Below are 24,916 nucleotides of genomic sequence, written 5' to 3'. Positions count from 1 at the left end.
ATTTGTGGAGTAAGATTCTATTCAACATGAGTGAGGGTGTTAGAATCTGGAGTTGTATACTAATTGTATGTGGTTGTTTTTAATTGACTACTTGTGATTATCGTTCATCTCTGAGTCTTAGTCTACCCACCCTGCAATCCTCTGGCTGCATTCTTCACACAGGTAAAGCGGGGGTGGCTTATCACCCAGAGCCACAGACAAGGAAGGTTCTATGCACATCTGAAACACACAGGAAGAACAGAATGAACTTCTCTCTCCATGAAAGTGCTCTGGTTTCATAACAATCCTAGGGGTTAATGCTACAAGGTAATGAGCATCCCCTGGCGTCAGTGCTTGTGGAGGGCATTCGTCATCTTGCAGGAGGCACTCAGCACCTGCCAGTGTTGTTTCCGAAATGATTTCCGCCAAAGACAAGCTCAAAAGCAGGGAACCAGTCTGTGTAAAAGGAGAGTATTGTCAGTCCTGTTTTCTACATTCTTGTTTTAAGTGGGCCTATGGGAGTGGTCTACACACAGTAACACAGGTGTGTCTTTCTGTTACATTACTATAACTAAACACATGTATTATATTTCATGGTCATTGCAGTTCTTTCTTTAAGAGGCAGACTCTCATACAGGAGAATTTGGCTCAATATTTTTAGGCCAAGCTAAGGTAGAATTCTAGAACTTTCAATCTCAGTGGTGTCACTTGCAACATCTATATGCTGCAAGTATACATGCAACATGGCTCTTGGCTATACAGTACATATGTGATAACAGAGATAGAACCCAGGAGCTCTGACTCTCAAAATGCAGGCCTCTGTCACCAGAGCTAAAAGAATAACTCCATTGTCTTGCACTAGTGGTGAAGCTTTTATCCTCTTTGTGGGTTAGCCATTAGATGGCAACATGATCCCACATCTGAGCAGATGCATTACACTATTTAAGTACTTAGAAGCAGGACGGTCATAGGTCTGGACATGAACACTGTGACAGGGTGATCTTTCCCTTACGGGTACTGGTGTCTAGACTTCAGCCCACCCCAGTCACATGGCATGGCCCTGTGATGGGGTGTCCACCCACACAAGGCCTGAAGGGGGTAAGGTGGCTAGGACAATCACCGCTCTAGGCAAAACTTCATTTTGCTGCCCTGCTCCAACCCTCTAGAGCAGAGGTTCTCAAGCAAGGAGGTGCACCCCCATGGACTTCTGGCGGGAGCGGTGGTCCAATGATTATTGTAAAAGTGGGGGGCCAAGCTCCAGGTCACAGCTCTACTCACTCCAATTTGACCCAGTTTCCCTGTGGCATGACACGACGCTGGCTGGACCAAATTTGAGTAGCATTGCAACTTGGCACACAGGGTCGCAGCACCAATCAAATGTGGGATTTGTGGGGGAAGGTGTTGTTTTGTGTTCTAGTAGGCCTTGTGCAAGTTCACCAAGTGCACACTGGTTAATCTGGGCCTGCTCCTCTCTGAATCAGGAACATGCTGATGACTAGAACTACAAACCCAGTTTCAAGAGGGGGGCTGGGGGAACACTCCTCTAGATGTGGGAAACCAGAAGGGAAACCGAAAGGACGGTTTGGAGTATAGCCTGGGGACTGCCAGAGAGGCTGTAGAGCCATAGAGAACAGTGGTCTCTGTAACAGACCAGTGAGAGGCCACCTAGGAAACCAGACCCTCTGGAGGAGAGGACCACAAGATGTGAACTAGAGGAACAGTCTACAGGACCAGCATGTTAGGAAGTACACCAGGGAAACAGTAAAGGGTTGAAATAAATTGACAAACTCCTTTATACAGGGTTCCTAGCCTGGAACCCAGAAAATGGCCAGGTCTAGGCTCCCCTACCAAACCCATCAGGAGGGTTTACTAAGGCCTTGAGCAAGTGGGCCACACTCAAAGAGATCAATGACTGTATGTCCCTCATCTAAGGTAATTGGCCTCCTGAAGCATTGGACTCGTTAGCACCCTGAAAGGGGGGAAGGACTACCAGCCATCCAGCCGGAGGGCTAGGGTCACGAAAAAGGACCCATGAGCAGGCTAGATGGTGAGGGGTCCATCAGAGTAGGATGCAAACTAAAGCAGCCTTGCTGTGTCACCCAGTTTCACCACAAGGGGGCAGTGAAGACAAAAGGCAATGGCTAACAGACACCATAATATCACTTCTAAACTAAATTAGAGTTTCTTAATCTAGCCAAGAGCTTGATCTTGCTGCGAATGACAGAGGGTATATTCCTATTTGGATGTAACTTCCATCCCCTCTATTGACAAGAATTTGGGGCATGTATCTAAGAGAGAATAGGCCTCAATGCATATATCTCTACATAGCTCGGATCTTCATTCTACAGCAAAAAGTAGTTCAAATGAAAGTCCATTCAAGACTCCTAAGCATTTACATGTACAAACCTTAGAACTGTAAATCTCACTAAGAGTTACTCTCCCCACTGAATGGCTGGAGTCTGAATGTGGTGACCTTTAGGTCACAATGCGACCCCTGTCTGTTATCTTTCTCTAGTGATGGGAGGACCTAACTGGGGGTGACTGGGAAGGGCTGGATGAGGGGCTGGGGTTGAAGTATGCTGAGTGGGAAATGTTGGGAGCTCTGAAGTCAAGTATGAACATCATTTTTTGCAATTATAATACACTGGGAGACTAGTTTGCTGGGAGGGAGAGATCTATCAAGTGTCATTTTGATCAGTTTAATTGTTTTAATGTTTAGACGGTGCCTGGAATATAGGTTAGGTTTATAAATAAATAAATAAATAAATAGCTTTACTACAGGCAGTGTACACCAGACTTAGACTCAGTAAATATGGGTTTTATTCCTGACTCTCCTACTGACACTGAATGACCCGGGGGTCTGAATGACTTAACCTCTCTATGATTCCTGTTTCCTGTAAAACAGGGATGATGCTATTTATCTCCTTTCTAAAGCACTTTGGAGAAAATAATTAGTAATATTTTTGAGAAAACATAATACTGGGGTAGCCAGAGACCACTCCAGAGATTTTCCATGTGGATAGTGTTGCCAACTTTCTAATCTCACAAAACTGAACACCCCTGCCCCAACCCCTGCCCCTTCTGAGGCCCCGCCTCACCCCTGCTTGCTCCATCTCCCCTCCCTCCATCGCTCACTCTCCCCCACCCTCACTCACTTTCACTGGGCAGAGGGTTGGAGGGGGGTGCGGGGTGCAGGCTCCGGGAGGGAGTTTGGGTGTGTGAGGGGACTCCATGCTGGGGCAGGGGGTTGGGATGCGGGCAGAGTTGCGCAGTCCTGGCAGCACTTACCATGGCTCCCAGGGAGCGGCCACCAGGTTCCTGCAGCCCCTAGACACATGGGCAGCCGGGGAGGCTCCATACACTGCCCTCACACCCACAGGCACCGCTCCCACAGCTCCCATTGGTCACGGGGGGGGGGGGGGGGGGGGGGGCCCCCCACCCCCCCCCCCCCCCCCCCCCCCCCGCCCCCCCCGGCGCGGCGGGGGGGGGGGGGGGGGGGGGGGGAGGGCAGCGCGCCAAGCCGACCTGGCCACCCATGCACGTAGGGACTGCAGGGACTTGGTGACCGCTTCCAGGAGCTGCGCAGAGCTAGGGCTGGCAGGGAGTCTGCCTTAACCCTGGGCCTCCACTGTGCCGCCGACCGGACTTTTAATATCCCGGTTGGAGATGCCGACCGGAGCCGCCAAGGTCCCTTTTGAACCAGGCGTTCTGGTTGAAAACTGGACACTTGGCAACCCTACATGTGGCCCGTAACCATCCTTATATTTAATATGGGGACATAGCTCATGGAGGCTCCAGGATGAAATACTCCATCTTCATCTGAGCAGCCAGGCTACACAGGCCATCTAGATCAAGACGTATTCTTAGGCCCTTTAGTTTCCACAGGCCATGCTGCCATCTTAGTTCCTGTATCTGATCTTATGGAAGTCAATAGGAGTTTTGCACCTGACTTCAGTAGAAGCAAAAGCAGGCCATTAAAGATATGGGTAAGCAATTTCCATGCCAAACTCAGCCCTTGGTTACATACAAGTCTTATCGACTTCAGTGTGTGACTGGAGACAAAATGAGGCCCTAGCTTCAACCCATGGGCTTAAAGAAATTTTACATTAAGGCCCTCAACTGGGCAAAGTTCTGGTCCTGTGGAAATAACGGTACCTTCACAGCTGGTTTGTTAATTGCATTATGGCATTCAATGTGCTGGCAGTGGATGGGATTCCAGGCTGAAAAACCAAAACACACCTGATTAACAAAGAAATAAATATTATTCATAGGTACCATTTATACTAGTGCCCAGAGGCCCCAATCCAGACTGGGCCCCATTGTGCTAGCTGCTGTACAAATACAAAGGAAGACATGACCCCTGCCCCAGGAAGCATACTAATAACAACAACAATTTATAACATGCCTGCCTGGATTATGAGGTAGACTGTATTCCCAGACACAAGAGTATAAAACGGGAGTAAGGAACCCTCCCCAGCAGCCCTTTCATCTCTTTCACGTTACCCAGACTTTGGATTAATTTATGACTACCCACAGGAGCAGCCTGGAATTTGTGACTCCCTAAAGCACAATTCTTTCCCTGAGCTGTTCCTAGGGCAGCTCAGCAACACACTATCCCTTACTAAGGGCTGTGTCCTCAATGCTCAGATTTTGTCACACATTCCAGCTCTCTAGGGAATTTGAGCCCTGCCTAGGGGGAAAACTTCCTGTGATCGGCTGTCTGCCCCACTCGCCTGCCTCCTGGGGCTGAACAACCAATCAGAACTGCTACAGGAAAAGCTCTCCCCACCACCACCCCATAGCAATCCAAAACTGTTCTGACAGGAGGGGAGGGGGAAGGAAGGAGCTAAACAGACCAGCTGCTCAGGACAACTCCATCCCATCCTCTGAACAATGTGAGGGATAGGATAGCATGAGTGTTCCTCCGTAGGGCCCCCTCCCCCGACTGGAAAGGGGAGAGGGTACCCTGCTGCAATCCCCCAGGCCTGAGAGAGGGGGGTGAAAACCCATGAAGAGCAGAGGGGAAGCTGGGGGGCTGAGGGTGGGGTCAGAATTAATTGCTGGCAGGGAACAGGCAAATGTGGGGGCAAGAGCTCCTGTAGCAGGAGCCAAAAATCACTTTACCCAATAAATGTGGAATCTTTTGCAACACTGTCATGCACATTCTGGGGATGGGCAGGAGCAGTTCAAAAACCAGAAGACAGACCAAAAACCACAGAATAGAATATTTTATTTTAGAAAGCCCATGATTTTTTGGGACAATCTCATGATTTGTTGGGGTCCAAATCTTTATTTTTGCTCTCGAGGGTGGCAATACTGTGTCCTAGAGACACAATCTAGCCCTAAATGAGCCGCACAACAATTTAAAATATAATAATATGATGAACAAGATCAGAGACCAGCAATATACAAACCAGAGCGACGTTTAAATCCCAATAATCTGACCTCATTAAAAAGGGGAAGGGAATGCTACATAAGTGGTGACAGTAATCAAATATTAGAGGTGCGTTCCAGTGGCATAATTTGGATCCAGACCCAAGTTCACATTCTGAATGTCCCAAAGTTCAGGGTTATTTGAGTGTGGGGTTCTGGTGCCAGCCCAACTGTACTCCGAATTGGAAAAAAATCCAAAAAGACAATACAACATTGAAAATATGATTCTTCAAAGCAGAGAGATGGGGTTAAGGCCAACAAGCAGCAAAAGGAAGTTCCCACCCTTAAGAACCACCCCAGCAGAAGCACAATCCCCTACCAATATAAGATGCAAAACAGCACAGAGGAAGGTGAGCGTGAGACCTTGTGCCATCCACCTACTCAGCTTTGTCTCTCTCTTCCTCCTTTCCCACATCCTTCTTTCCAGCCCTGGGAACTTTCCTACTGAGCTCTGTTTGCACATGACTCCAGTGACAGTAATAGCTAGAAGAGGAGTCATAGCAACAGCAGCAGCTATAACAAATGAGACATCAATAGCATCCATCGTGACAGTAGAAAGGGACATGGAATGGATTCCTTCTGGGTACCTACAGGGTACATTTATATCCCAGTTCGGGACTTTGCACTGTAGGTTTATGGGGAGAGGTTATCCAGTTAGTGTTGGGACTGACACACTGGATTTATTGGATCTGATCCCAGCTTCTACTACCCATAATTTCTACTGATTATCATCACATTTTGAAAGCACACTGAAATAGACATTGCCTATACTTAATATATCTGCCTATAGAATATTGTAGTTAGGATCCCTCTGACAGGAGTTAACAGCTAACACTAGTACACACTAGACCACCTCGTTTATTGTATTTATTTGGGTTTATACAAACATTTTTGCACTTACCTGTGTACTGCAATCCTCTGTACTCACTTATTGCCCCTGGCGGTTTTAAATTGGGCCAATAGTGGAATAGCATTTGTACTGCCGGAGGTTTTACTTGAGAAGGACCATAAGCTATTACATACAGCAAGTCCTAAGGAAAAACATGTGTAGCCTGTTTAGTTTGCATGGTAACAAAACACTACTCATTTCATAACATTACTTTATGTATGTTTTCAAATGTACATACACATATACCAATTGTATACATTTTACACCCTGCCCACCACCTTTTGCAAACTCTTTGGTGGAGCTTAGATGGCAACTCTACCAGTATGTTTGTAAAGCACCTAGCACAATGGATCTGTGATCTTGACTGGGGCCTCCAGGTGCTACCACAATGCATATAATATACAATAACTTGAAGCAAATTAAGCCTTCTGTCTAGATACAGACCAAAAAGGTGGAGTTTAGATCCATAACTGGATCCAGATTTGGTTCAGGCTAAGGATAAGAATCCAGATTTGAGGTCAAATAGGGACTAAATTACCTCTGGCCTCAATGATACTACACACAAACCATCCTCATAAAAATTCAGCCCAATGTGAACTAGTAAGATCTCTTGCTCTTACAAGATTTTTCCCAACGTGAGCAACATTTAAGCAGGATTCAGAAAACGGGCCCTGATCTGAAGGGATGGAACAGCATCTATAAATTCCAATTCTGAGCAACCAACACATGCTTGCCCCAAATTCAGCAGGAGGATCACATATGGAGATCACTACTTCTGACTTTCTGGCTCAAAGTGACTACAGTTTTCAAGCCATCTGGTTTTCATTATGGTAAACAACATTGTCTATATAAGGTATATTTGGTCACAAACTTACTTTCCATACTTCTTGCTTATATTTCATGAGGCATTCCAGTAACTGACAATGATACACTGAGAGAGAAAAAGACCATATAAGCATGACACTGAAATGGAAACTCAAGTTCAAGAAATGGCTTGTGTCTCATTTAGTTTAGTTTATTGAATCTACATTCTGTTTAATTCAGTGTTTACAACGTGAACACTTTGCTAAGGGTTCATTGTCCTGGGGTTAGAGTAGATAATTGAGAGTCAAAAATTAAATATCAGTAGTTTGTTGATGCTGAGGAATGCAGTAAATGATAAGAATTACTAGTGTACCAATTTTGGCACTTACTCTTTGCACAGAGATGGAGTAGTTCCCTTTGCCTACATCTGATTTATCTGCCTATTCACTTAGACCTTGTTTTTATGGCAGTATTTGAATATATAATGCCAAATTCAGCTCTGGTGTAACAATGCTGTGGCTAGAGCAGGGATCTGGGAGCAGGGCCGACGAGGGGGGGGGGGAAGCCGGTACAAATTACTGGGGCCCAGCAGTCCGGAAGGGGGCCCAGGGCCCGGCTTCTCCCCCCACCCCACCCCACCGGCCCTGTTTAATTGGTCCGCCCTTGCTGGGAGGCCCAAAAAAATTTTTTCACTGGGGCCCAAACCCGCTCTCGGCGGCCCTGTCTGGGAGTCAAAAGGCAAAATACTTCATACAAAAATCTCATTCATATTTAAAATTTGTCCTAAAAATAGCTTATTTCTAGGTTGTGGCCTACTTTTATTCAGCTTTGGTTAATTATGTTTGTATTGTGGGAGACTTCTTCACATGCTCATGGTACAGACGGCCCAGTGCATTTCAATATCTACACCACTTAATAAATAAATAGAATAGGAGAGAGTTGTTTACGGCAAAGAGAGTCAATTCCTATGGGTCAAATGTTGTCTTCACTTGACAGTAGTGTGACCTCACTGACTTTGCTGGGGCTACGCCAGTGGTAGAGAGAGCAGATTTTGCCTTCAGGTGCTTTTTAATTACAATTAAATTAATTACAGTTTATTTTGGAGCCCGTAGACAGCAATCGCTGTCTTGCTAAAGAAGTGACAACAATTGTGATTCTAGCAGTATAGGAGTCCAGTATATGAGACAATAAAACAGATTCTATCAACCTTTAATTATGAATGATAGTGGTTAGTAATTATTGCTAAGCACTGATGTTAGAATGTTCCATTTTCTGATGTTAAGCTAGAATAAGCAGGACTGCTTTAAAGTCTCAGTTTCACCGTACATGCACAAACCAATGAAAAAATATTTCCATCGATAATAATCGAAATGTATAGATAGGGAGAGTAAGAAAAATACTGCTTGAGAACTTATTAGAGTTGGATTTAAGAATATGTACTTTGTATGTTTTGACATGTGAGGTTGACAATTTGTGTTTTAATGATTATAAAGCTGTAGCTTTTTTCACTCTCAACATCTAATGTCACTAAATATTTATGGTCTGATTCCTGACCCTGTTCTCTGACCCCCCAATACCCACAACTGTGAACTTTAAAATCAATAGAAATTGGTAAAATATGCTTAAAACACATAATTTTGCACATCTGTGAAAATTTAATTTGATAAAAATAGGAAAAAATACTTACAAATAATCAACATTATCCATCAAAATTATAAACAAATAAAATTAAAATGGAATCCTGACAAGCCTAGTTGTCTGGAACATTGCTGCTTCAAATACCAGTCTCAGAAATGCCAAGTTTTAACTAAAAGGACTATTTTTAAATCCATTTTCGCAATTCCAGTATGGTGAGGAGGAGCATTTCCAATTGTCTGAACTTCCAGCAAACTGAGTTCTCAAACACTTTCTTTGATGTAATATTTCATGACTCATACCTTTACAAAGAGAGAGAGATACAAACAATGGTGCATATTTATTTATACATACCAGGATTTGATGTGTACTGCATTGCAATCATTAGCATTGAAGATGCAGATAGATTGACGTGTGCAGGCACTCCTTCTCTCCTCGAAGATCCCACTTAAAGGGAAGCAAAAAATATCTCCCAGTGTACAGCAAGAAAAATTAGAAAACAACTGCACCCAGTTTAGATTTTGACTGATGCAAATAAAATGCATAGGGATGCATGTATTTAAAAAAAAAAAAAACCCAACCGTGATGGGGCAAAAGCTCTCTGATGGCAAAAGACAGACTATTGTAGATGTGGTGTTTGCTCCCAGGGTTTTAGCCTAGTTCCCCTGAATAGCAAGGTTTCTGTCTGAGAGCTGTGCTAGCAAAACCCTGCTCCAGAACCGTGGCTCTGAAATGTTTTCAGTCTGCAACCCACAAAATGGCCAATATTCAGCTCACAACACACCATATCCCACAATCCTTTGCTGTTAGGATTTAGGTCCTGGGGGAAACAATGGGAAGCTTAGGGGAGCTACTGAGTGGGGCAACAGGGTTGATGAGAGGACTGGTGTTGAGGAATGTGGGTGGGGCTGGAGTGGAATAGCGTGCTGGCTGTTGTTGGTCTATAGTATAGATTAGTCCCTAGGCAGCATGATTTTAAACACTATTCTCAGATTAAAAATCCCATTCCTCACTAGCTGGGATAACTGTACTAGGACATTGACACCAACAGCAGTATTTAAACATGGGAGCTATGATTCTGATTGTGGGGGATAAGACCTAATAGACCCTAGCTGGAGCTTCTGCTGCTCTCCTAGTGGGCTGATCAATGTTGAGCTAGTGGTCACCACCAGCTAGGATCCTGGGAAAGCCCTGAAGATTGGGGGTATTTATTGGGCTGCCATCATTCGTCTCCTGATATTGATTGCAGAAACAGAGTTACAAAGCAAAGGCTTAGTGGAGCCTGTTGCTGGGGTTATGAGCTGCTTAAGCAAGTGGGGTTAGTGGAAGAGAAGCTGTGAAACAGTTCAGCAATGTGCTATAGATGGCTGGACCCATAGATCATAGCACTCATATAATGAATATAGTTGATACCCCTGAGTGTACATGCCACAAGTGTAATTACCTCAGATTTAATTACTGCTCTGCTGGAACTATTCTCTGCCACGTAGGTAGCCCAGTAATTACATGCCGCTCAAAACAATCCCCAAATTATTATGGCACGATCTGTTTGTGATAATTTATATTGCGAAATACGTATTCTCCCGCAGTTCTGACCTAGCATTTAAAATACAGTCTATAGAGAAAAGGTACCATGCGGTATTAGAAACAAAATATAGAGTTGGATTGATTTATACAGTGATTTGAGAAAGCTATGTGAGAAAAAGGCAATTGGCTAACTACTGCTCTCAGTTACATATGTACAATATCCACTGAGGGACTAGTATCCATTTAACTAAAGGGAGAATTAGGCTTAATAGGTTGTTTTGGAGAATAGTTTCAGAGATTTGAGGAAATACAGGATTGGAGGAGCACTCTATAGAAAGTTCTGCATTGAATGCATTTTTCACAGATTAGCGTAATGGATAGATAAAGGCTTTAGTTCAAGATTCTTTAAACCACAGTGAGACTATTGCATATTGATTTGTATTTCTATAGGACCTTCCATCCACAATATCAAAGAACTTTAGAAAATATTATAGAATTAAGCCTCACAAGACCCTCATGATATAGGGAAGTATTATTATTCCCATTTTACAAATGGGGAAACTGAGGTACAGAGCTGTTAAGTGGCCTGCCCAGGGTCTCACAGCAAATCTGTGGGAGAGCCAGGAATAGTAGATAACAGACCTCCTCAGAGTCCTATGCTTTAGGACACTAGACCATGCTTCTTCCCATATTCTGTAGAGATCTGCTGTGCAAAACTCGCAGTACCATTAATGGAGCTCTGAATGCAGAAATAGTTCATACTGTTAGATAAAGGACTCTAATATCCTGGGACCAACATGGCTACACAACAACACTGCATACAACAAAGGTCTATAGGGCTGATAAGAAAGGGGAATTTAGCTGGTTATGGTGCAACTAACTCCTGTTATAGTCCCCCATCTCCAAATTTGTGAAATGTTAAAAAAGATGTATTTACAGCAGCTACTGAAAGGTCAGCAAGCTTTTATCAGGTACACAGATGAGTGTTCAAAACACAGCTAGTCAGTACTGCTTTGGATCCACAGCTTGCAGGGATTTTAACTTTATGCAGTAATTCAATATCCTTTCAAAGAAAAGCAGAAAATCAACTACCTCTCAGATTCATTCCTGACAATTACAGTTAGAACAGATTCCATTGGCACCCATAATTACTCAGTGCAAAACAATAAGATAAATAGATAGAGCCAAATTCTGCTATTGGATGTCCATCAGTTATATTGACAGTAGTTGTTCATGTGCATCCCAATGCAAATGTTATACATATTGCTGTTGCATCTGTATTTTCAGGAACATATTGTACCTTTGCTCTGTATTCAGGACTCCCATTGCTACCATTGGAAGCTCTCTGTGTAATTAGTACAGTATATCACCTTAAGATGTTTTATCTTACCCTTTAAGTGAAAAGAAATAACCTAGTAATACAACATAAAAAGTAGACATTCTGTATAACTTCTTCCTCTGGTAAGAGCAGCCACATTGAATTATATTTTGTAGTAAGCAAGTAGATTAATATGTAACCACATCCACATGGTAAATAAAACATTGATAACTATGGTCTAATGTTATTTCAAAAACCTACGTACTTTCTGAAAAGTAACATTATTAGAATGAATTCCACTTACATATAGCCATAGGCAGAAAAGAGGTACTGAGATACTCTATAATATCCTTGTGCAGAAATGGTGGAAAGGTGGCTAATGTTGAAATCATTGTATAAGGCAAAGTACTCAGGATGTCATCATTGAGAAAAGGAAGCAAACATGTGGTTGTGTAAAAAATCGACTGTCCAAGATCTGTCAAAGAAAATTCAATAAACAGAGCATCATTATATTATAAAAAAAAAAAACACATGATGTATTTTTTGGATTATGGACTGTTTACAAAACTATCATAATAACTTACACTTAAATTGTGCCTTTCTCCCCAAAATTGTTTAGAAATTTAGTTGATATTTAAACAACACACAGGAATCACTTCACCCACCATTATAATGAATTTCCTCCTAGGGTCGAAGGAGGCAGCTGTTTAACAGCAAATGGCAACAGTTTAGAGCAGAGGTGGGCAAACTACAGCCTCGGGCCACATCCAGCCCGCGGGACTGTCCTGCCCGCCCTTGAGCTCCCGGCCGTGGAGGCTAGCCCCCGGACCCTCCCCTGCTGTTCCCCCTCCCCCGCAGCTCACTGTGCTGTCAGCGCTCTGGGCAGCGGGGCTGCGAGCTCCTGCCAGGCAGCGCGGCTGCGAGAGCCGCAAGCCTGCCCCGGTGCTCTAGACTGCGCGGTGGCATGGCTGGCTCCGGCCAGGCGGTGCGGCTGCCAGTTCTGGTGCTCTAAGCAGCATGGTAAGGGGGTGGGGAGCGGGGGGGTTGGATAAGGGGCAGGGGGTCCCAGGGACTTGTCAAGGGGCGGGGGTGTGGATAGGGGTCAGATCAGTCAGGGGACAGGGGGGATTGGATGGGGGTGGGGTCCCTGGGGGGGCGGTTAGGGGCAGGGGGTTCTGGGAGGTGGCGGTCAGGGGACAAGGAACAGGGGGGTTGGATGGTTTGGGGGTTATGAGGGGGGCAGTCAGGGGGCGGGAAGTGGGAGGGGGCGGATAGGGGGCAGGGGCCAGGCTGTTTGGGGAGGCACAGCCTTCCCTACCCGGCCCTCCATACAATTTCGGAACCCTGATGTGGTCCTCAGGCCAAAAAGTTTGCCCATCCCGGGTCTAGAGGGAAAATGAATTCTGTGAAACCATCACAGGAGCATGGATGGGGGCGTGGGTTTAGGTAGGGAGAATGCCACTATCAGAGTTAGAATTTGGCCAGGACATTGGTATATAAACCGACCTATTCTTGCAAAAAGTGCCATAGAAGCTGTCATAGCCACAGGAAATCAGAACCTATGTTTTAAATCTCATTCAAAGAGCAGCAAAGTGTCTCCAGAACACCAGACGGGGGCACTGGTTCTGTGCTGACTCAGAGGGAAGAATATCACTGTATTTTCAACACTACAAGTGATTAAACTGCTGAATTCATTACCACAGTAAGTCATTGAGGCCAAGAACTCACCAAGATTTAAAAAGAGATTGGATATTTATATGGATCAAGTATATTCAGAGTTATCATAATTAATTATACCAAAAATTGTGGAAAGGATATTAAAACTTGTGCTTCGGGGCTTAATCCAATCTTTAGATATCAGGATCAGACTTGTCAGTAGGGAGGCAGATTCTTCCACATTTGCCTTCCTCTGAAGTACCTGGTGCCGGCCACTGCCAGAGGATACTGGACTAGAGGTACCCTTGAGTCTGATCCAGTCTGGCAATTCCTATGTTTCTATGAATCACAAAAACCTCCTCCTGAAGCAACTGGGTTTCTAGTCCAAGCTCTGCAACTAACTCACTGTGTGCCCTTGGGCAAGTCACTTAGGCAGCCTGTGCCTCTGTTTTCCCATCTGTAAACTGGGGATATTTATACCTACCTTTGTAAAGTGCTTAGAGATCTATGGCTGAAAAGCACTCTATAAGTTCTAACAATCATTAATGTATTCCATTTTAATGTTCCTCAAAGGTCCTCCATGCAAGGGCCACATACTGCAGGATGCAAAGTGCCTCTCTCTTGCAATAAATGCTCAGCATCTTGCACAAATGCTCAGCATCTTGCACAAAAAGTACTAAGTACAGACGTGGCCAATTTGTGAAATCTGACAGGATCAAAATACAAGTGGTCTGGCTGAAGGCACAACAGCATTGTTCTAGATCTAAGTTGTTCTGATAACTACATTTTATTAAAGAAATTACTAAGCTGAAGGAAGGAATAAATTACAAGTTTCATTGCAAATTTTAATTCACTGTACAGACATCATATCGTTTCTTTGTACATCTATACTGGAATCAAAATATATTATCTATCCAAAAGGAATTCTGAAAGCAACAGGGAAATCTTTCCTGCAAAATGAATTCATATACTTACCAAAACTTAACAGCCTGGAGCATAGTTCTCTCCACCTCAGTGTACAAGTGACACCCATTGAAATCAAGATAGATACTGGTATCCTGAGATGGGGAGAACTGGGCCCCAGGCTTTCAGGAAAGATAACCGCAGTCTACAAAATTGCATACTGGAGGAGTTGACTAAGAACAATATAAATAGCAACATGTGATCAAAATCCAATACATTTTGTGATGAGATGATTCAAAGCACTGTGCAAAACCCCCTATTTCTGTATATTCAGACTTACAATCCTTTCTTTTTACACAGTGACATTTTAAACCAGTCTCTATTACAGTGGTTACCAAACTTGTTCTGCACCTTGTGCAGGGAAAGCCCCTGGTGGGCCGGGCCGGTTTGTGTACCTGCCGCGTCCGCAGGTTCGGCCGATCGCAGCTCCCAGTGGCCGCGGTTTGCTGCTCCAGGCCAATGGGAGCTGCTGGAAGCAGCAGCCAGTACGTCCCTTGGCCCGTGCCGCTTCCAGCAGTTCCCATTGGCCACTGGGAGCCACGATCGGCCGAACCTGCGGACGCGGCAGGTACACAAACCGGCCCAGCCCACCAGGGGCTTTCCGTGCACAAGCGGCGGAACAAGTTTGGGAACCACTGCTCTATTACATTGTTAAAATACTGTTAAGATCTTTTATCAAATCTACTTTACATTTTACTCAGAGATGGGCCTGATCTGCACATCCCTGAGCATTAGTGGGCTTCAGAATCCAAACCCAAAGCCAGATCCACAAGTTGCAAATAGGCCCTGACACTTCAATGGAGTCAAACGAAAAGGCCAGATAAAAATACTTCCATTTTTGGAATAGGTTGAAAATCTAGATCAGTTTAGGCCCATCTCTATTATTTTATTAAGGCCATGTCTACACTACAAAATACGTTGACCTAACTTGCATCAGCATACAGCCACCACACTTATTAAATCGGTTGTGTGCACGCATACTTGGGTCCTTGTGTTGGCAGTTCACCTCCTTACCAGGAGCGCTTGTATCGATTGAATTGTCAGTGTAGGGCATTGTGGGATTGTCCCTGAAAGCCAGTAACAGTCAATTTAAGCAATGCAGCGTCTACACTGACACTGCGTTAACCGAATTACATTGACCGTGACTCTACGCCACTCGGGGAGGTGGTGTTACTAAATCGGCGTAGAGAGGCACTTATGTTGGCAGGAGCCAAATTTACGTGTAGACACTTCCACAGCTAGGTTGACACAAGGCAGCTTACGTCAACGTAACTGTGTAGCATAGACCAGGCCTTACATACCACACATGGATTCAAAGCACTGGATCTACGTGTACGGTAAGGATTCAAAGGCCTGCTTACCATGCTGACCATGCTGTAGCAAAGGAACTAGATCCAGCAGAGTCACCAATGTCACGTAAAGTCCTTGATAGTCCAATGATGGGTAGTCTGATAACTGAGCATCACGACTTTGCTGGCCGCGTTCAGATGGAGCATCTCGCAGGACGCTGTAAAGGAGGGAGCGAGTAACAGTAGGGTTGATGGAACTGACCTGTGGTCTTAGAGATGGGGTGAGTGGGAATGGCACAGGAAAAAGACACATGGTCATGGGCACTGTCAAATTGGAGGCATCTTGATTCTCCTTCTTCCCTGTGCGGGACAAAATGCTGTTGGGGGGACAAAGAAAAAAAAGAGACAACAAAGACACAAAGAACAGCACATTACATTGAAATGACACTATAAAACAAATAATAAAACACCAGATACACCCCACATAAGATGCAATTTCTACCAATACCAGTGTGTTGGCAAATCTAGCAACCATTCACTTCCATGCTTCAAGATAGTAAAATTAAAAATTGCTGTTTGTAAAAATTTCCATTGCATCTCATGTGTTATCTGGTTCATAAGGAGCAAAAATATAAAAATGCATGTTTCAGTGCCATACCCATGTTTCACAGTTAAGCAAAATTTGGGAATTGAGCTGCTTGCTATGCAAAGAATAGCTGTGTTCAAATAGCTGGAGAATTTGCTTCTGAGAAGATTTGGGGGAAAATACATTTTCAGTAAGATTGTTTGAACCAAGGGAGTGAAAACTTGTAAAATATAGGTGTGGCACTTTGAGAAACATGTTTTAGCAAAGAATAAACATGTGGGTTTGTTAAGATAGTCTTAAAAATCACATGTTTATCGCATTAAAATAATGTCTGTATGTATTTTATGATACTGTTTCATGACATTCCGTCAGTATCATTTGAGATAATGAAGTTTAAACAGGCACATGGATTTAGAAATAATATAATATTTCTAAAATGTTAACTAAACTACATTTGGAGAAGCTATAAAATAATATATAGTAGATGATCTTTAGCATATGTTTGTGAGCTAATGATAATGGTTGTTTATGTGTGTTTTTAATTTTGCCCATGTTTGGGGAGGAAACATTTTATTTTATGAATACAAACACTCTTTTGGTAAATAGTTACTTCCAAATCTAAGGGCTAAGCAAGCAATACCAGTTATAGAACTGCACATCAGACAGTGTGTTATCATACATTCCTGCTGCTACGTACTTACGTTATTATTCAACAAAACTCACTACAAACTAAAGGAAAGATAATTTCAAAAATTAAAATTAGTGGGCATCAAAATAGAGGCTAAAAATCAACCAGCTTGCTATGTCTTTTTAAAATTGTTATAAACATGTTAGTCCAATTGTTCTGAAATGATTAATAATTTTTAAAATAGAATAAATTGCTGCTTAAGCAACAAAGCTATATTTTGGCTAGCCTAACAGAAAATGAATATGCATTACAGGGTTATCTAATAAACTTTTTCATGCTCCTATAAAAAGTATCATATACTATTTTAATATATTAAACCATAGACCAACTTGTTTTACATGTACCGTACCTGTAGGGTGAGCTTCCAAAAGTGGCCAGTGTTGGCGTACCTCTACTCCCATTGAAGTCAGTGTTAAAACTAGTAAAGTATAGGTGGGGCACTGAAACATCCATGGACTTCAGTGGAGCAGAGTTAGGTCAATGGTAAGCGCTTTTGAAAATTCCACCCACCCTACATAGAATTCAGGCCCCAATCTTGCAAACACTTAAACACACGTGTAACTTTACTCACATGTTGTCCCATAGAAGTCAGTATGACAACTCACATGAGAAAGCTTCACACATGCTTATGTGTTTGCAAGAGAGGGCCTGATTTATTTGCCATACAAATTTTATTACAATTTTTACAAGTACATCTCCGAGCAAAGGTGGCTACAGTCAGGCATGCCTGATCTCTCAAGTATGCAGATGTTATATAGATACAATATAATCTACCCTAAGAAAAGTTACTGCATAGTTTTTTGGGGATTTTTTTCTTATTGTGCCTTGTATGCCTGTAAATTATTTTGGTTTCTGTTACCCAATGTCCAGTCTAAGAAAAGTGGTAATAAGACTGTTCTGACAGTTTTTATGAAATCATATCAGTAAACCAACCAAGATCTATTAGGATTTTAAAAGTGAATTATAAGAGTGCTGATTCCTCTTTTTTGGATTTGCTTTTTTTAATTTGCTTGACTTTCATACGATACATTTTGCAGCTTCTGATTTGAGATGTGGAGGTATTAAATTACATTCAACCTCTATCTGTGAACAGATGCTACCCAGTTACCCAACAAATCCAGTTCCTTCACTTGCCAACACATCACTCCCCAGAAGTGCTGCCCCCTGGGAGCAATACTTCCAGGAGGGACATTACAGCATTAATAAATCCTTGTTTTGGAAAGTGTAAGGCTGTGATGGCTAACATTCATCTCAGGGCCTCCCTCCTCCTTAATATGAAGGTGGGACCCATGGAGACTACAGGTCCCAGCATACAATACTCCATCTTGATCATAGAGGCCTTCTGTTCAATTCAGGTATTAGGGATGTGCCCCTACCAAAGCCCCAGTTCCTACCACCCCCAAACTCAGAGGATCTCTGGATCTGGATATGCAGCTGACCCCAAGTTCTATAATGCGACCAGTCAAAACTCCAGATCCAATAACAATCCTGAACTTTGAGAAAGTTTGGCTGCAGATTCAGATCTGGCCACTGTAGACCGTTCCCTTTTCTACTCAATATGGAGCACTGTACACTGGGACGTGTAGTATCTGCAGGCCACCTCCATACTGAATCTGTCCCACTATATGCAAATGAGTTGCCAATGCATCTCTTAATTGGTCAAAGTTTGGGCTCCCTTGCTGCAACATAGGCCAGTCTCCAAATTACTACCTTCCCGAGGTGTTTCTTTGAGAAATGGTGTCAGAGAAATTGCATCTCTCCACACACGAGAAAGCAGTAAAAATATCTTGTGCATTAATAACTGTTCATTAAATAAAGAATTTTGTCTATAGTTAAGAAATCCACAGAGGAGTTTTTTCTAAGAAAACAAGAAAAAAGCGGATGTTCTATAAGAGGTTTATTATGTTCTAGGTCAATCCTCAAGTGATGGAGGAAAGGCTGGAAATGAGTAATGCATGAAACTTAAATTCATGCTGTAATGTGAAGAAATGCTTCTGCCCAAAGAGAAAATTGAGGAGGAGCTAAATGAATCAATATGTTATGCATTGTGTATGGTGATTTTATGTGATGTTTATTCATAAAAAGTAAATACCTCACTTTTTTCAACCATAGCCACTTCTTCCCGCCCCCACCCCTGAGCCTGTTACATAGTTGAACGTATATAAACCGAAGGACCAAGTTAATCCCTGTTGCAACTAAACTGAAGCTACTGGTATTACACCAGATATGACTTTGACCCAAAACAGTGGGACTGCCCCACTCGGAAGAACTAAGTCAATATGTTTATAACTCAGAAAAGTAACTGTATTGTCAAGGTACAACAAGTCGCAAAGCTACACCTGCTAAGGCCTAGTACGCTAACAACTGAATGGGGTATATTTGACTGTGTTTTATACTCCGTTGTGCAATAATGAGTGTGGTCGCGCTCATAGTGTGAGAGGCAGAAAGAAGACTTGGGATGCAAGCCATTCAGGGAAACTCTTGAACAAAATCTTGAGCAAGCCAGGGCATTGAGATGTTTGTTAGGATAAGCCTTCTTAAGGTCCCTGAAAGGGGAATTGCGTGCACTGGACAGGAGTTTCCTTCTTTCCACTTGCCACACTTAGTGTAGAGTAAGGTGTTTTGTCTAATCCCTGTCTTGGTGTGAACATGTATATGAAGTTGTGGTGGGCTCAACCACAGCACTCAGGTCCAGAACCAGATTTCAAACACTCCAGAGTTAAAGGAGGTCTGGATTAGAGATTTGATCTGGCCTATTTTAAGGATACAGGCAATGGCCTATATGAAATTCAGGTCTGGATCCAGGGCTGGATTTCTAATGCCCTCTCCCTAATTTGGGGGATGTTCAGATTCAGCATTTTGATTTGCCCATTATAAAGAAAGAGGTCATCTATGAAATTATATCCAGATCTGAATATACATTGTGAGTACCACCTCAAACCTTATCAAGTTCAGGGTAATCAGTACCAGGGTTTTGGTTCAGTCCAACCTCTAGCATGAAATAAAGAAGTTAAATGGAATTGCTCCCTTCATATGGAATTAACAATTCTGCAGATTTAAAACAGCCACACAGAAAAGGGAGTTGTGCAGACCTCTAAATTCTGCTTTTGTAACCTATAAAACTATCTGCTTCACTCAGTCCAGCAACTTGAATGCTCATAAGGTGTGAAGAATTTCTCACCAAGAATACACTATGCAATGTAATGCTCTGTGCAGAGTTAGGTGACACAGTGATAAAATGTTTGCACCTTTCCTATGCTGCAAATTCTAACGGTGCTGCCACTGTTGGAGTTCCACCCAAATGGGGATTATCCTAGTGTATACCTTTGAGCAAGTCACTAATGAGAGGTGAGAGGGAGAGTACATGCCAGAATCCAGGACAATTTGCATGGCTGAATAGCTTGGGAGGCCCACTCAACTTATGCTGAGGTTGTTTTGCTGCACACAGAGTCTTGTGTGCAGTGTTTGCCTGATTTTCAAATGTTTTCATTATTTGATTAGCCAATTAAAAATACACAGACATGGAATAAGAACCACATTTCCTAGCTACTCTCAATATCCCTATAAAGATTTTTCAGCTATTAATGTAACATATTAATTGAACATCATTCCATTTGTTGGACCTGAAAGAGCCCTTTAAGTTAACACAGGTGTGTTCAGCACCCTAAAATATTCAGTGAGCTAAAAATTTCACGATGGTTAAATGATTTTATTCATGAAATCTGGGAATGTGAAGTATAAACACAGCTCCTGAGAGTTTGCAGCCAAAAAGGGATTCTGCGGGTAATGTGTATTTCTACATACGTATTTTTCCCGTTAACATAGAACATAGAGTGTTTCTGAATTCCATGGTCTCTGAATGTGGGCTCTCAATGAGTTTTTCATTCAACTTTAATACTTGCTTGTTAACGTATTTTAGAGCAAGAGAGAATGTTTCTTCTCTCCAAGACAATACAAATGGCCTAACTTCCAAAGCAGCCTCTGAAAGTATGGGTGCAATTTTCTAAGTGTAAATATTTTTGTAGGTGCAAATCAGGTAGTTATACACAAAAATGCACCGTCAACTCAAAACTATCTGCATATGAAAAATTAAGCCACAAAAATGTAGGCATACAAAAATTATATCTGCAATATCAAAGGCCATCTGAAGGCCACTTTGAAAATTCAGGTCAATGAATCCATTATACTGTGGGAAAATTGGAATATAAGTAATGTTCCTAATGAAGTCCCAAACCTATAACAGCTCTCTTTAACAAGTTGAAAGGTCATATCACCTATCTAAACCTATTCTCTAATCATACTTCGTACTTATTGGTTTTTATATTGCAACTAGAGTGGACTAAACCAAATCACTAGATCAGAGCAACTCTGAACCGTTAATGTCATTCAGATCCAGATCTGGATCCAAACTTTGTGCCTATGCCCGTTGCTATAATAGGCTGAACCAAAATCCAGATCTGAAAGCCCACTGAACTATGGACAGCTCTGCTTCTAGTTTTGCTGCTCAGGCTCATCTCGGTAGGATCCTACAGCTTTAGGATTCTCAGAGAGGTCACAGTCAAACTTGTGAAATTTTATAGCAACCTTCTCTCTTCTTTACTTCAAGCACACGTGTGCACTCCACTAACCTATAGTAGGGCCAAGCAAACCAGGTTTTGTTTTAGAATCAGCCACTCAATAAGCAGCTCAACTGGGCAAATTGGGCAACAGCCACTGCTGTAATTTATTTATACCATACTTTTAATTATATTGAGCTCTGACTCCTTCTGGTTGAGCATTGATCCATAAGATCCATTAACCAAGAAGAAATCAACACATATCCCCTAACATTTTTTCTCTTGAAGAGCATAATTTAAAACTTACCTCAATAAAGTCTGAGAAAAGTATTTCAGAGTGTTTGCAATGTCAGTTCCAGAGGGCACAGGGTAAATGTTGTGAAGAACGCGGTTATGGTATTCCTGTAGATAGCGGATCTTGGAAGCAACTGGATAAAAAAAAAAAAAAACAGAGAGACTTTCATTTAGCTTAGTTCAGGTTAAGACACCATATCAGTTTTCTACCCCTACTGTAGTGTTAAAATCCATGCAGTGAGCTAAACCTAAGAGACAAGTCTTTCCAATCTTTATAGTGGCTGAATAAATTGAATACTTTAATGAAGGAGGGAAGAAAAAGGAAAAATTGTATATAGTATTTTTAAATCTGTTTTAGTCCTACTCTGTGCTAACAGATCAAACAAACACTTAGTGCCTGTCTCATTTTTTCCATTCATGGATCTCAAGCCTCATTTATAATGTTATGAGCTGGGTGAAACCTTGTCATGGATTGAGTTCAAACCTCTGAGATTGGTAGATGTGACCTATAACTATATGCATAAGCCCCACCTAAGACAAAAGGGTGCGTGTGAACCCCGGGAGCTCCTGTCTGAGTATTGTTTTGGATAGGTGTGTGGGTATAAGGGAAGAGAGATCACACAGAAACTAAGGTCAGCCAAGAACAGAGTGAGAGAGATCACCTGCAGCAGCAGCTGAAGGTATGTGGCTAACCATGGAAGAAATCTAGGGAGAGGTTTTTGGGTCACAGGCTCAGGCTAAAAAGAGTGCTCTTGGTGCTGTGAGCAAAAGAAGCTGTTTGTTTCCGTCTGCGCTCAGCAACACAGGACTTTGTACATTCTTTGTAAACAAAATAAACTGTATCCAAGAAATACCTGACTACCACCAATTTCTACTCCCAACTGGAACATGTACAGGGCTCCACATTTTGACTAGCCACTCAGGGCAAAAAGGGGGAGCAATAATTATTGATTCAGTAAGTCACACAACACCCACGTGAGATGGATAAGTATTACTACGGTCAATTTATGGATGGATAACCTGAGGGAAAGAGAAACTCAGTGGTTTGCTCTAGACTATGTAGTGAATCAATTGTGTAAGACTATGTGTACAGTTTATTTATATCTATAGCAGGCAACCTGATCAGACTGGGGTGGGGTCAGGGATGGTTCAAAGCAGCTTTTCTACAGTGAAGTGCAGGGGGCGAAATCATAGCTTTAGGAAGAATAGCATTTTCTTTATTCTAATAAGTTCCTTTCCCTACTCATGATGGAATACCTGCAAATGGACTGCTGGTCTTCTACTTTCTACCATAAAAGTCACTGTGTGGTTAATTGTAAAGAAAGCTCAGCACATAAATCAGTTATAGGCCTAAGCTTAGAGGGCACACCTATTTTCTGTACAATACCACAGCAAACAAATACAATATAGCTATAGAAAAAGTTAGCATTTTTGTTATTATGAAATACTGATGCTACTTCATTATGTCACTTTGTTGTTGTCATTCTCTGAGAGTGGACAACATGACATAATAAATGTCAGCACAGCTTAAGATTTTAAATGCTTTAACTCTTCGTTAACAAAGCAAGAGAACTTCAAAGTGCATGTTCACTTTTCTCTCTGCAATGAGGAACATTACGGGTGGGATTTTCCACACACTCAGAACTGGCCTGACTCTGCTCCTATTCAAGTCAGTGTTAAAAATCCCATTGACTTCAGTGGAAGCAGAATTGGGCAATGCTAGCCCTGGTGAAAATCCTGCCCTATAGATATATAAAACAATTTAGGAACAAGGTAAGACCATCCATCATAACATGCCAGACTACAGCTAAATGTAGGTATCTCTTGAACACATTTACTGTATATATTTTGCTTTGATCAACTCCCCCAGTGAACTATCCTATATATTTGTTAAATACAAAAACTATGGTAAAAATATTCAGGTTGCAAAGTCAAGCACTCAAAAGTTAGGAAATGCCAAAATTAAGGTTGCCTATGCAACCTGAATTCAGCCCTGTTGGATGTATGCATTATGATACTGATTTTAATTACATGATCATATTTATTTTTTCCCCAGGACCTCTGCACAAAATTGTGTATGCCTAAAGGGGAGTTTAGGTGGAGGCTGTATCTCTAATTTTATGGATAATTTTAATAATTTAAAAAAAAAAAGTTCACTCAAAGTCTCCTTTTTTCCAGTGTGCAATTTTTCATGTTTGTATCTTTGCACTAGCAAGGTTTTGCATAAGCAAGCTACATTTGTGCATCCAACTGGGTATTGATGGCCTTGTGGGTCATACTAGTCATATTTTGTCCTCAACTATCCATTCAGTGGACTCAATACAATGATATACAGATGGGTGGGACCAACAAAATAGAAGGCTAAAGAATCCAGTAGCAAAAATCATGTTCCGAGTTCTGAATGACTACAGAATAAACGTGTTAAATCTTATTCAGTGATTATGCAAGGCAAGGAAGGCTTTCTTTCCCTCCACCACAATATCTATGACATTCTGGTTAGCAGAACTGGTGCATTTGGGTTCTCCACTTGTGAGCAAAACAGGCACCTCAGATTTAAATGGATAAAGCTTTTCTAGTACACCATGTATTCTCCCTGAGTATAATGTATATTATTACTGTTTACTGATACAGCCTTATAGATGTAAATGGCCCTTTACAAATATGTAAGAATATGGATCCCTGTTCCCAAAATCTCGTTAGACAACTAGACTATAGAACATCCTTTGTGTAGGTGCTCAGATTCCATGGTAATGAGAGTCATACAGTATAAATACATGGCTTAGATTAGGAAAGAGCCTTTTCTATTTACTAAATGTTGTTTGTCATGCCAGTCTCCCTGGTGTAAAGGAAATGAAGCCTAGTAGATTTGTAAAATAATCAGGTCACAAATCAGATTTCCCAACCAAAGAACAACTCACAGCTGGATTTATAGTTCATTGCAGGTGCCATGCTACGCAGTCAGATGTCCATAACTGAAATAGGAAAACCAATGCCAGAGATATTAGTCAAGCTGTATTTTAAAGAGCCTCCTTCATCTCTACAGCCACTTGTTTTCAAGAGAGGGGAAAAGCATGTCAGGAGTGCTGTTTTGTGCAAAATAGGAAACCTGTTTATTTCTATTAAGCGGGTTAGTGCCCCAAATGAAATCAATCAACATAAAAGAACATTCATAAACACAATAGCTAGATAATAATTTTGTTTGTAAAATGAATCACTTCATGTTGCTTTTGGTATCAGACTACACCTCCCATAGAAATGTAATTGTTATGTCCCAGGTTAATGAGAGCTTTTTTGAATGA

The 24,916-nt window shown here is 42.1% G+C and overlaps 1 protein-coding gene across 4 annotated transcripts in view; it reads right to left on the bottom strand.

Moving 5' to 3' along the window:
- The window catches only part of UNC79 (unc-79 homolog, NALCN channel complex subunit), a 139,209-nt gene extending 114,615 nt beyond the window's left edge, over nucleotides 1-24,594 (bottom strand). For all 4 annotated transcript variants that reach the window (XM_026651282.2, XM_026651283.2, XM_026651284.2 and 1 more), the window contains exons 1-9: nucleotides 24,536-24,594; nucleotides 21,631-21,751; nucleotides 15,566-15,870; nucleotides 11,890-12,060; nucleotides 9,095-9,187; nucleotides 7,177-7,232; nucleotides 6,314-6,443; nucleotides 4,135-4,199; nucleotides 131-219 (exon numbers count right to left, since the gene is read on the bottom strand). In XM_026651282.2, the coding sequence (XP_026507067.1) occupies nucleotides 131-219; nucleotides 4,135-4,199; nucleotides 6,314-6,443; nucleotides 7,177-7,232; nucleotides 9,095-9,187; nucleotides 11,890-12,060; nucleotides 15,566-15,870; nucleotides 21,631-21,751; nucleotides 24,536-24,566 (1,061 nt within the window). In that variant the 5' untranslated portion in view covers nucleotides 24,567-24,594. The remainder of the gene's footprint in view (nucleotides 1-130; nucleotides 220-4,134; nucleotides 4,200-6,313; nucleotides 6,444-7,176; nucleotides 7,233-9,094; nucleotides 9,188-11,889; nucleotides 12,061-15,565; nucleotides 15,871-21,630; nucleotides 21,752-24,535) is intronic.
- Nucleotides 24,595-24,916: the final 322 nt, after the last annotated feature.

This window comes from Terrapene carolina, unplaced genomic scaffold, assembly GCF_002925995.2.
Source record: "Terrapene carolina triunguis isolate 2854851 unplaced genomic scaffold, T_m_triunguis-2.0 Scaffold96, whole genome shotgun sequence".
Taxonomy (NCBI): Eukaryota; Metazoa; Chordata; order Testudines; family Emydidae; genus Terrapene; species Terrapene triunguis.
Note: the sequence above shows the minus strand (reverse complement) of the source record. Positions and strands in the feature narration are given on the sequence as shown.